General features: G+C 43.1%; 1 protein-coding gene across 11 annotated transcripts in view; it reads right to left on the reverse strand.

Annotated features, from left to right (window-relative positions):
- The window catches only part of EPN3 (epsin 3), a 421,892-nt gene that overhangs the window by 65,698 nt on the left and 342,968 nt on the right, over positions 1–13,226 (reverse strand). For 5 of the 11 annotated variants that reach the window (XM_078654444.1, XM_078654441.1, XM_078654442.1 and 2 more), the window contains one exon: positions 9,709–9,819. The exons of the other annotated variants lie outside the window; for them this stretch is intronic. In XM_078654444.1, coding sequence (XP_078510570.1) covers positions 9,709–9,819 — 111 coding nt within the window. The remainder of the gene's footprint in view (positions 1–9,708; positions 9,820–13,226) is intronic. 11 annotated transcript variants of the gene reach the window in all.

Genomic DNA, 13,226 nt, shown 5'->3' on the forward strand with positions numbered 1-13,226 from the left:
AGTGATATTCCTGACTTGTAGTCTTGTGGGGATAATGTTGGCTTTGAGATACACTGTAATCATACGGGTCATCAGTTGTAAACGTACACATTTTTCAAGTTGTTCAACTAAGGAGGTACTCGTGTCTCTTGGAGTGTCTGTGGTATCAGAGAGGAGGGAAGGTACCGCTAAGATTTTCTTGATGTAGTTCTCTGAGTATAATGGTGTGTGATCAGACATAGCCCTAAGAAGTAAGGTGTTTGGGGAAGAGGTATAGAAGGGGGAGCTACGAAAGTAACCACTTACTGGAAGGGGAGTCAAGTAGTACTCAAACCTTGCAATCGGGCGATTGCGCTGGGTATATCATAAAAGGACAAGGAACCATTAGAGGAGGCGCATAACAGGAAAGGTAAACAATAGTGGCTGGTCTGGCAACCATAAAAAGGCTGAAAGAGGAGACAAGTACCCTTTATTAGTGCCAAAAGCAAGGAATTGCTGGGCGAAGAACAGCACAAACTATAATACTTGGAGAGGGTCTGTTTACAACCGCACTGTGCCACAAACAAACAGCTAGGGTATACAGAATTGGTTGCGGAATGCCTAGCTGCCAAGGTGACAACAGCTTTGGGAGGAAAGTAGTAAATAGTCAACTCATGTCACTCAATCTCCTTGCATGAAGGCGGAGTTTGCGCAGGCCTGGATGCAGTACCCTCCCCTGCTGCTGCAACAAGAGCTATTCCAGATGGGGGAGCCTGATCGGAGGACAGATACCATACTAGTCACTAGGATTACTTAGACCCGGTTGGGCCAGCGCTCTTCAGAACTTGGGGCAGAGCCATCAGAGGAAAGGTGTACAGGAGTCCCCAGTTCCACCCACATTGAAACGTGCCTCAGAGAGAGGTGCCTTAGTAACGCCAATGCGCAAAGAGCTGACATTGTGCATTCTTTGATGGGACGTAAAGATCTAGCCAGGATCAGCCCCATTTGTGTAAACGTCCCCTCCGGATGTAACCGCCTTCTGCAAGGCATGGATGAATTAGTTTGTCTGCTCTGTCATTCAGGGATCTTGTCAAGTGGTGTCATCAGAAAAATTCCTTGGTTAGTCTGGCCACGTCCAGAGACGCAAAACCTGGAGAGTAGAAAGGCTCAAGAAGCATGCTGTGACCTTGCTATCTTTGAATTGCTCCAGGGGAATACATCAGTGTTTGGGGGAGTAGGGGAGGGGCTGGGCGGGATCCAGACTACTGGCATTCTGGAGATTCTCATATCATTTTAACTTTAGCTAAGGTTGGGCAATCTCGTTCCCAGCATCTTAGCCCTCATTGTCAGAGTTCCAAATTAGAAGGGTGGTAAAAAGGTAAAATAAAAGAGTGCAGGGCCTCTATGGCAGTCGGGAGTCCATGGTATTGGCGGATCGCGTTTCAGCATGTTATGTGGCGTCAGGGTTGGAACCGGTCCTGATTTCAGTGTGGAGCGGATACAGATGGCATAAATAGAACTGAGGAAGGATAATTAGCTTTGCTTCCCAGTCTTGAATAGGATTGAGGTATATCAAGACACAATCACTGCAGGCCTAGGAGTCGTGATCTGACCCTAGACATTACAGGCAACTCAGATGTGCCTCAGTCACAGACATTCCCCGCAGGGTTTAAACCTTGTAAGTTTGAGTGGCAACAGAATTCCCTTACACACTGAAGAATTTAGAACAATTTAAGAGTCTCGATGAAATGAGGAGTAGCTACAGACTTGGTCTGTTGGCACGGATAGAAAGGAACTTCTGTCAAAATGCATAGATGGCACCTACATAAGCAAGGCACTGTCAAATCCAGCACGGATCCAGTCTGACCACTGGATAAGAGATGGGGAATCTGCTGTTAGAAGTCCCTATCAGATGTGCTGCTGAGTTCTGGATGATTTGGTGTAGCAACATTTTCCAGCAGAACCACAAAGGCGATCCCATTAATCCAGCCTACAGATCAAGAATATACAACAGATTTTTAGAAAAAACATACATGTGGGGGATTGCCTTTGGTATTCCCCTTCTGCACTGCTGGGTGAAACTATGGATCAACTTTCTTTTTTAAGTGCTTGTTGGCATCTGCTGGGATGGGTTTTCTGGCATTATCAAAGCCTAGAGATTAAGTCCAGGAGGTTTGGCCTGTCATAGGAGATTTGCTTATGCATTCTACAACAATGGTTGCACGCACAGGGGTCAGAGTGGAGGAAAGTGTAGTCTTGGATGTCAGAACTCTCCTCCCGGAGATGAAAGTCTATTTACTAATAATTGGAAAATGGACACCTTGACAGAATGAATGGATCATATGACAACAGCTTGGAAAACAGGTCTCACATATTGATATGTCGGAGGTGCATTTAGGCATACATGACTGTCAAAAAAACACAAGCTTATTAAAACAAAAATGAAAACCAGTAATCCAGTTTAAGCTTCAATACCTTGAGAATAGTGGGGTTCCCAGGGTCTACTGATATTGTAAGATGGAGTCCAATCAAACCACTACCACATCTGATGACTTTAACTCAGGTAATTATAGTAAGCTCTTTAAACGTAGTAAACCACAAAGAAACAGACAGTGAGACAAGAAGACTGACTTAGACTGTTATCGATCTCTGCACAAGCCCTACATGCTGAAAACTATAGTATTTATAGGGCACTGCCGAAATTTTGTCAGGTGCCTACCCACCCAGTTCTCGGTTCCTCAGTCTAATTTAAAAGCAGACAGTGCTTTCCACAGCTGAGTGACTGCTGGCTCTGCTCCTAGCAATATCGTCTAAAATGACTAAGCGGCTACTCTGTTATGATGTGTCCAGACTGGAACCGCTACCCTAGCAGGAAACAATGATCAAGGTTTAGAATGCCTCAGAAACAGATTGTTGAAAAAATATTGTGTTTAACTAAATGGCTACTGTACTTGTGACAAACCCTACATTTGGCAAGCAAACAGAATGGGCTCTTCAGAGGCCCTCTTGCCGTTTGTACAACTGTATATTACGCTTCTATCAGGAATCAAAAACAAAGATGCTTGCAAGACACAACTTAAAACATCAGAACACTGGAGACAGTAATATATCAAGACAGAAAAACTGAAGTTTTAAGGCCCTGCATTTAGTGCATCTTCAGAAAAACTGGACTATTGGTGACAGCACATTATAAAAAACAGAAATAGGAGAGAAAAATGTAACCATTTGGTTGCTATGGAGGCGCTGGAGATGTTCATAGCCCTGGCACTCAAGTGCTAAGGAGGTGTGCATCATGTCCAAATACCAACCTGCAGGGGAATCTCTGGCACTCACCACACACCTTCTTTAAGGATGGCAGTGAAAGCACTTTCACTATCACCTCCGACATCTCCTCTGGTGAGATTAGGTCAGTATGTACAGTGAATGCCGACATCATCATTAGTGGCTGGGGACACACTGGAAACCATATACTTCCATTGCATCGAGCGAGGAAGATGTGCAAGTTAAATCTTCTTGCTTGGCTGGGTGTGGGAAACTGGGCGGCAATTAGAGATACTGTGGAAAAGGAGAGTTTCTGCTTTCCTCTGATATCTCTTCAGTGCATTTCTGATGTGGGATCAATGGTGTAAACAAGATCACACAGTAGATTTGCACCCACTATGTCATAAGGGGTGTTTTATTCCTTGGGAAGCAGCCCCATGGGTCCCTTCTCCAATAGGTTATTTTCCACCAACCCCTCTTCTCTCCCCGCACCATGGGTGCAGATCGGCTGTTTTATATACTTATCTGCTCCGAGGCCAGACTTCATTGTGTTTTATGTTAAGTGTTTTATTTGTTCTTGCCAAGTGCATTTGTGAACTCAATGTGTTTTCCTTTTTATTATTGTACAATGCTTTTGATTTTCTTGGTGGCAAAGCCTGCTTACGGTTGCAGCATTAGTAGATCTACCGTTTGTCTAGATGCAGAAGTTTGGTAAGGAAACTTTGTTTTGGGAATGTTTACTTTAAATGAACATTGTTGCCCTGCTTGAATGTTTTATTTGCAGATGTAATAATGTTAGCGTATGTAGCTCATGTTTAATTGTTGTTATAAATCTTACACAAATCCAAACATGATTTTTAATGTCTTGTGTGTAATTGTTCTTTATTTTTCATTTCTAGTGGGATATCTTTGGTGTTTGCTGTGACAGTGTAGAGTACAAGCAGTTGATCCTCCGAATAGCTGTCTGTGGCAAGCGACACAAATCTAAGTATCTTTTTGTAGTAGAAAGTTCATTGCGTGGTTTGTATCAATAGCTTCTTTTCAGATCACCATATGTCATTAGTTATATTTACTGTTTGATACACTCAGTTTGCGGAGTTCTAATTTGACGCAGTGTTGTTCATTGTGGTCTGCTTTTGAGTAAATGTTTTATTATCCAGCATTATGGCTGCCTGCAGGCTGATTGCCAAAGCACATACTTGGTTTGCTTTTACAATCTGCTTCCAATCTAGGCTTTGAGGCTGACTCTGTATCTGAGGCCCAAGTGCAAGATTTGGGCAATTCATTTTCTGTCCAAGAGCAATCGGATGATCACTATTAGCGCAGATAAAGTGCCTCATTTAACAGATGACACAGATTTGCCTGTAGTGCAGCATATGCAAGCTTGATTGCAACCCGGGGCAGGATGGCTTCGCATTTTAAGTGCTGAACCTAGGGTTGCCCCTAACATGGCGCAAGTCTGCAAAGCCTACCTTTAATACTGTTGCAGGGTGCAGAGTTAACAAAGAACTGTATGTCTATCAATTTATTCCAACTCTTTATTGATGGTGTTTCCAGACTAAATTGTTGAGCAGACCAATCTTAATGCAAAACAGTTTTTGAGGGGCAACAGTGTCAGACTTAAAGACCCACTCTAGAGCTACCCGGTGGACTCTCACAAATCTTGATGATATGAAGCAGATCTGGGGGTTTAACTTATGTGATTGGATTGTTAAGGAAGTCCTTATTGTCTTTATATTGGTCTACTGGTCACTTGATGGCAAGTGCTATTGTTCAAGGAACCATGAGTAGAGATTGGGATTTTTCTTCTGCAGCGGATCTGTTGCAATGAGATAACACTGAATGTGACTGTCTCTAAGATACTTAAATATTTGGTTGATCAATTCACAGAGATCTATGTACAAGCTCAAGATATACCTTTGGATGAGTCTCTGCTCCAGTTCAAGAGCAGTTCGATTTTTAGACAGCACATATCCAGCAAGAGATCACATTGCTGCACTAAGCTTTATATGTTGTGTGAAAGTGCCACTGGATATGTATTTTATTTCAGGGCATTCATTGGCAGGGATTTTTAATTGAACCCCCCCCATCCTTCCACTTCTGCAGTCACTTAAAAGAGTTTGTAGTAACTTGCCAGAACACTTTCACAAAGATCACAATGTATATGCTGGCAATTTCTACAAAGAACCGCAATTATTATGAACTGTTCAAAGTCAGCACTGTGGCATGTGGCACAACCTGCTATAACTATCAAGATTACCCTAAAGAGCTTGTCTGTAGGAAACTTCAAAGGGAAAAGAGCAGAGCCTTGCCTAACAATGAACTACTAGCTTTGAAATTTTCAGACAAAAGAGATGTCCACACACTCACAATTATTCACAATGAAAGCACTTCACCTGGGACTGTCTGGAGTCAGATAGTAGAGGTATGCAAGCCAGTGTGCATTCTAGACTACAACAAGCACATGTAGATAGAGTAGATCAAAGGTTGGAGCATTACAATGCTGCTCGAACGTCATACTTCCGGTACAAGAAGTTGGCTGTTCATGTGCTTATGAAAGATTGTTCTACAGATTCAAGGAAAACTTTTATACAATATAGCCAGTCTGTAATAGGCAGTCTTGTTGCAATAGAGCAAGCAGGTTTTTCTAGAATCACAATGGTAGAGAATGTGGCTAGATTGAAAGATTGCCCCTTTCCTGAATACATTCCTCTAAGACCAAAAAAAGTATTATCCTTGTTATACATGTAAAGTTCTGTCCAAAGAGGAATAGGAAAGGAGAATCATATGAACTGCCCTGAATGTCCTTCTGAACCTGGCCCATGTGTGCCCAGAGGTTTTAAACTAACACACACAACTCCAATATTGGCACAATCATGAGTAAAAGGAAAGTTATTTTAGTCTATATTGCTATATATTTTCTGTTTTGACAGCGGGTTGCCAATTGTTTGATGTAACAATGTTCAACTAATAGGTGGGTTACTTTAAATTCAAAAACAAAGTTCTTGAAAAAATTTGCTGTTTTTAGTTAGATGTTTTATTTAGATTTTTGATGTGCTTTGGGTGTTTAATCTATGCCTTCTGGAAATCTTTTCGAAATTAAAGTGGTCTGGAGCTTTCTGGTGATATCTGAGCAGCGTGTGTGTTTTACCTACTGGCAGTTTCCAGTAGGTGGTGATAGTTAGGACCTGATTTCTATTAAAAAGCTGTTTTTCAATTGCCTATATCTTTGGGTTGTATGTTGTTCCAACGCATTCCGTTGCAATGCATGCTTTTACCACGCATGCGTTATACCGGAATGCTATTTCCACGCATAACCTTTACCACAAATATTCCTTTACCACGCATACCTCGTTGTAAATTTATGCATGGTAAGGACATACTTGGTAAAGGTTATACCCCTCCCCTGCACCCTTAAGTGACCCCCAGTCCCCAATCCTTCTTATAATTACCCCTGCCCTGAACCCCCAATCCATATATATATTTTATTTAAACTAAAATTCCCCTTACCTCTTCACGTCGTCTCCTCTCCATCTTCCTTGGTGACGTCATGAAGAAGCGGAAGTTTGTTCCCGTTTCATCTCAAACTACGCTGATTGTCTCCACTTCGCGACGTTGCATCAGGTGTAGTTTTTTTTTGGGGGGGGGGGACCCCCTCAAGCCCCCTTTTTTTCCACGCTTTCTAATTTTCGCCTTTGCCCCCACATGCCTTTACTACTTATCTCGTAGTAAAGGTATGTGTGGTAAAGGCTTTTGTGGTAACCACGCATGCATTGTAATGCATGTGTGGTTAAAGTTTGCATGGAAACTGCCGCGTTGTAGTGGCCGTTTCCCATATCTTTGGCGTCGTTTGAAAAATCTTTACATAGTTTTCAAAACTAGTTTGACGTTCACTTCAGATACGGTCTTCAAAATTTCAGGGTGAACTGATCAGCGGGGGCCGAGAAAAAGAGGGAGTTCCCAAAATGCTACCCACCCCACCCCCCCATGTTAATTTCCATAGGAAATTGTATACACGGCTACAGCCCGAACTGCAGAACGTAAATACACCACATTTGAAAAAAGGTAGCTCTTCGTCCAGCACGAACCCTTTTTGTTAAAGGGTGTAAATCAGTTCAATAGTTGCAGTAAAATTTAAAGAGGTCAGGACTAAAAAAATCAACAACAACAAAAAATGGAGTTCCGTCAGATTTGCAACTCTTGCTTTAAATGCAGAAAATAAAATGAGTACCCCTGGTGGGCCAGGTCCTAGGGGCATTATTAAAATAATGATTGGGCTCAGAGTGGGCCCCTCTGCACCCCAGGGACCGCCACCTCCCCGGGGATATATTAAATAATGCATGGGGGGGCTCAAAACCCCATGCATCGCCAGAGACCACCACCTTCCTGGGGCTAATTCACCCAAATGAAGTGGCCAAGCAGGCCCCCACAGCCCCATGGACAGCCACCTCCCCAGAGCTATATTAAAAAAATGATGCTTGCGGGGGCTCCGGCCCCCCACACAGCCCTGGGGACCACCACCTCCCTGAGTCAAATCTATATTAAATTACATATGGTGGTCCAGCTTCTTGGATTCCCTGTCTGGGGAGCAGTAGTGAATGTGCCCTTAAAGGATGAGGCTTGGACCACCAGGGGTTGGGAGAGGAAAAGTGGGTCACCCTGGGGCAGGCGATGGCGTCGGGCAATCATCCTGTCCACATGAGTCCCTGTGCTGGGTTTGGACCAAGTGCCCAGAAGGACGTCGGTGAGAGCTTCATTGAAAGGCAGAAGGGGCTCCGAAGAGGTCGCAGACGGTTGAAGCACCTCTGTCAGGAGGTTAGTCCTGACTGCTACCTTAGGAAGCTCCAGGCCCAAGTCCTCAGCCGCCCTACGCAACACCACTGAATAGGAGGCTCACTTCTCTGTAGGGAAGACCAGGAATGAACAGAGGCACAAACGTATCTTGTGGTGCCGGTATCGACCTCGGTCCGGTGCTGTGTCCAAGTCAGGGTGAGGCTGGGGTCAATACTGGTCAGGGGCACGACTGGCACAGGGGCGTAGTCATCGGGATCAGTACCGTGAGGTCAACTGGCGTCAATCTGGAGCTAGGCCTGGATCCTCGGGGGCCCTCTAGCACCGGACCTGCTGGCACCGAAGAGTAAGGCCCCCAGCCGAGTCAGTTGGGCCCAAAGGCACGCCGGCGAAGTCGGGCTGTGAAAAGATGCTATGAAGCACTTCGTAGAAAGCTCGAAGCTGGACAGAGGATGCTCCAGTACTGGGAAAGGGAGGGAAACTCTGAGCCGCCCCTGGAGCAGGCTCCGAAGACAGAGCTGGAAAGCGACGATGCTCCAGGTTCCGCGTCGCATCAGCCGACCGATGGGGAGAAGCCAAAGAGTGACACTGCTTCTTTGCCTTCTTCTTGTGCTTCGAATTACCTGAGGAATCTCCGGATCCATTCTGACACCTGGGGGTAATTCTAAGGTAAGGAATCTATAACTAATGGTCTCTTTCAGCTAAGACCTGTAGTAGCAAGCATGTCCAACCAACCTAATTTATTTTTGTGTATATCCTACTGCCAAAACAAGAATCTAATGGGGACCAAATCTTGCGCTTAATTGGTAAAACGTATGCATTAAAAATAGTGTAACATGTCATGCCAATAAACGTCATCTGAATGCGAGAGAGAGAGAGAGAGAGAGAGAGAGAGAGAAGAAAGTGGAAAGGGAGAAATAAAAAAGGGAGAACAGGAGGAACAAAAAAAGGGAGAAAGAAAAAAGAATGAATGGGACAAGATAAGGGAGACATGAGAGAAAACGTGTTGCCCCAGAAAAGTATAAGATAAATCTTCATCACTTAGGCCCAGTTTCCAAGCAGCCAGACCACAACTGGTCCAGAGTTCCTGCATCCTGATATTCTAGGTGCAGGAACTAGGTGGCCACTTTTAAGAGTCCGTGAAATCCAGCTGGTAAAAATCTCAGGCTAAGGATGAGCTACGAGCACAAGTACAGCCTACACCCCCCACCGACCCTTCCATGCTAAGGGGCTGAAAATGCAACCCTCCCCCACCAGTCTTCTCCCGTCACTGCCTTCCCACTCCACACAGGCAACTCCTGCTCCCATTTATCTCCTGCTGCCCAGAGCAGCAGGTGGTAAATGGAAGCTTGCTTGTCTTCAGAACATGAAAGCTGCATTCCAATTTGGGTCCAGTAATTCTGGGCTCATGTGTTAAGTTCCTATTCTAGGGACGAAAACTGTGAATAATCAGATTTAGGTGCCAGAATACTGACCAGAAGCTTTACTTAAAGCTATATCTTAACTTGTGTAACCAGTAAGTCATGAGAACAACAATTAATGAATTGGGAGGGAGAAAGAGAGGAACATGCAAACACCGATAAAGACACTGTCTCTATAAATGAGATAAGGGGGTGATAGAAATGTGTGTTTCAGAGACAGGTGCATTTCTGTGTGCACAAATCTCTGCTGTCCGTCATAAATCCCGGCATGTCTTACCCAGAGGGCTTTGTGGTCGGAGAGAGGATTGACTAATAGTGTTACTGGGTTCGGCATGTTGTGATAGGCCAGGCAGTGTCTCAAAAACATCAAAAGAAGCATCACCTAAACCTGGGGACAAACAAAATGAGAGAATATACAAAAAGGATGATGAGAACAATAAATAAATGAACAGGTCAATGATTGTAATATGGAAAGATAAGATGGGGCAAAGGAAAAGTGTTAAGGCTGACGAAAGGGTAAGAATAGAATACACGAAGTATGAAAGAAAAGCAGGAAAAACTAGAGTTTGAAAGAGATTGGAGAGGGCAAGGGCAAAACTGGCGAGTTAAACTAGAGAATGATCAGTTAGCAAGCAAATCACTCCCAGATCACATGGAATGAATCAATCAGATTTTTAATAAGAGGAAGAGGCATGAGACAGGTGCAAAAATGCGAGCTAGAGATAAATAAGAGAAAAAGAATTCTAAGAATGTAGGACAACTAGAACACAAGTCTCCCAATGGTACTTATCATAGTGACTGTCTACTGTTATTCATTAAGCCCCACTCCCACCTTGCTTACCACCATAATTCATGAAACAGTATGGGACTACTCGATACCCATACATTTGAGCTTTTCTCTACCTTCATACTTAGGGTACAGTAGGCTAGTCTATCTGCAGAAATGTTGGGGAGGATATTAGGAACTTAAAGGAAAAGAGACACCAAGGCAAGTCTCATACATTTATGGATGCATGCAATGACCCTTCCAGACTCAGTCACTTTTAAAGTCTGACCAGGAGATGTTACTTACTAATCTCTTTCTCTTTTATGGGTGTCCTCACTGAATTCCTAACCTTGGAATATCTTCAAGCATACGTAGGATCATGGAATACATTTTAATGAAAAAAAACATCCTTTACCAGGAATAATTTGAAAACCAACTGGCAGATGCATCAACATAGCCTTTTGCTATTCCTAAATAGCGATTTTTAAGGAATTGCTATTTACGAACAGCAAAAGCCTATGCATGTAGGAATCGCTATTAAAATAGCGATTCCTAAACATTCCTTAATTGCTAATCGCAAATTGCTAGTTGCAATTAAGGAATGCTGTACCATTCATTCCTATGGGCCTACAGGCCCATTGGAATGAATTGGAGATTGCATGAGCAATTTGTGAGTAACAGTAGCTACTCGCAAATTGCTCATGCAATTTCAAGGGTGTCAAAATGACACCCTGTTGCACCCCTGAAATTGATCTCTGCACATATGTTGCACACACACATGCCCCTAAGGGCTTGTGTGTGCGCAACATGAAACTTTGAAAAATGCACAAAAGTGCTTTTTTCAAAGTTTCCGCAAAATACCATGAAGTTCAACTTCATGGTAATTTGCTACTACTATTAGCGAATTCGCTATTTTTTTTACTTTCATGCATTGCATTTAAGGAATCTCAATTTGGGATTCCTTAAATGCAATCGCAATTTAAGGAATCTCAATTTAGAGACTCCTTAAATTGCGATTTTTGCATTTGGAGTGATGCATCCCAAATGCAAAAATACCGGGAGCAAAGTGGCAGATTCTGAGAATCTGCCCCTTTGCTCCCGGTATTTACTTTGATGCATCTGCCTGAATATGCCTACCTATAGGTATACATAGGTGTTCTCTTAACTTGAAATGTACACCAACTGAACATACAAATCGCTTGTTCAAAAAGAAAACTGAATGAAAAAATTGAGACAAATAGCTATCACCCTTTGAATAAAAAACAACAACGCTGTAGTGTAAGTAGGGTCAATACCTTCTCACACGTCAGTCAGTGAAGCAGTTTTGGTCACTAAACTCACAAGTAGGAAAGGTTGTTCACAAACTAACTGCAGATGTCAATGGAGAGGCAAGATTACAAGTACTTATCTTTTCCTTCTCGGTCACAGGATCTTCACAAACCCTTATAAATACGGATCAGAAAAGCAGGTTCACCTCTGAAAAAGGAGGAGGAGGAAACCAAACCAGGGGAAGAGAAGTAATCAGTGAAACTCGATACCTAATCAAAATGTTTCACAGAGGGGGTTGGCCTTCTTGTAAGCCACATCTCGCTTCTGAATCCAAGCAGACAGTACTGGTAAGGAGTGATCTCCAATGGCCTCAATACAAATTTGCTAATTAAATACTCCTGATAAATATTAGTTTTAGACCTACTGTTACTGGTTTTCAGGTACAATGTGGTGATATAATAAACTAGCCACTGCAATGGATTGCTTGGAGGCTATGTAGACTATACGACTTGATCCACAACAAATTATCGTAGTCAAGATGGTACCAAAGTGCTATACAACAGGGAAGAGACATTCACAGTTGAAGAGGAATTTGGGGGAAAAAGGTTGAAAAGAAGGCGTCTGATTCATATGAATCTTTGATATCACTTATGGGTGAAAGAGCAGCAAGTCCTCAAGAAGACCTGATGTTACAGAGTACAGTGAAAAAGGGCGGAGAGCACAGAACTTGCACCTCATCCACCATGTGGATGGTAAAAGCAACTAGATAAGCAAAGCTAAATTAGAAAGACTGGTGGATAAGGTTAAGTGTATGCATTGATTTCTAGAGGACCAACTTTACAAGACAATATACAGGGCCCGAGAGGCAGATGGGCTACTCAGCGGGGCAAATCCTTTGTACAGCTCTTATACAAGTCATTACTCAGTAGAGTAGAGAACAAGGATGTTTGGGAAAGGCATAAGATATTATCTTTATAATCTGTGACTAATACGAATTGGATTTTAACGGTGGAAAAACGTTTGCCAGATTTGACCCAATTGACACAGGACCACTATTTGTTTTCAAGGCAATCCTCTGTTCAGACATAAAATTCGGCAGTGCCTAATTTGTAAATCAATAAGTGCCAGGACCCTAGTCAGGAGGTCACTGTACCTTGAAACACCCATTGCCCCTACCAGTGCTGCCAATGACAATACCAACACAACCACTAAATCATAACTACAAGTGTGAGGCTCCCAAAGCAATAAGAAGGGCTTGGGTGGCTGCTATTAGTTAATTTTAAAATATAGTGAATAAATAAACAACTGTTGTTATGCGGACTTCTAAATTAGACAAACTGCGCCACCATGTGGCAGACTTACTAAGAGCCAGTGTTGACAAGTGAGGGTGCCAAGTACAGGGAAATATCAGTTCAAATTAAGCACTTAAATACAGTTGCTCTCATCTGGATTGAAACAAATATTAGTTGACAGACAATTGTTTTCAGGCGCCATCAGTCAGCTGTGGTTAACGATCCTCTCTGACATTCTAGAGAGGAGATTCGTATTGCCTGCGAACTCCTGTATCATTGGAGAAGCAGAAAAAAAACACTATTTGTGAGGGAAGGCAAATGGCCTACTGTGCTTAAGCTTCATGAGAACACGTATAATGAAAGGGATGCGAAGGAAGGAATTGCGTACGGACAAATACCAGATCAGGTGATCAGAATAGCATCCACGTGTAATACGGTTCTGGCAAAGTGGAAGCAAAACCTCTGTAG

Source organism: Lissotriton helveticus, chromosome 7 (assembly GCF_964261635.1).
Source record: "Lissotriton helveticus chromosome 7, aLisHel1.1, whole genome shotgun sequence".
Taxonomy (NCBI): domain Eukaryota; kingdom Metazoa; phylum Chordata; class Amphibia; order Caudata; family Salamandridae; genus Lissotriton; species Lissotriton helveticus.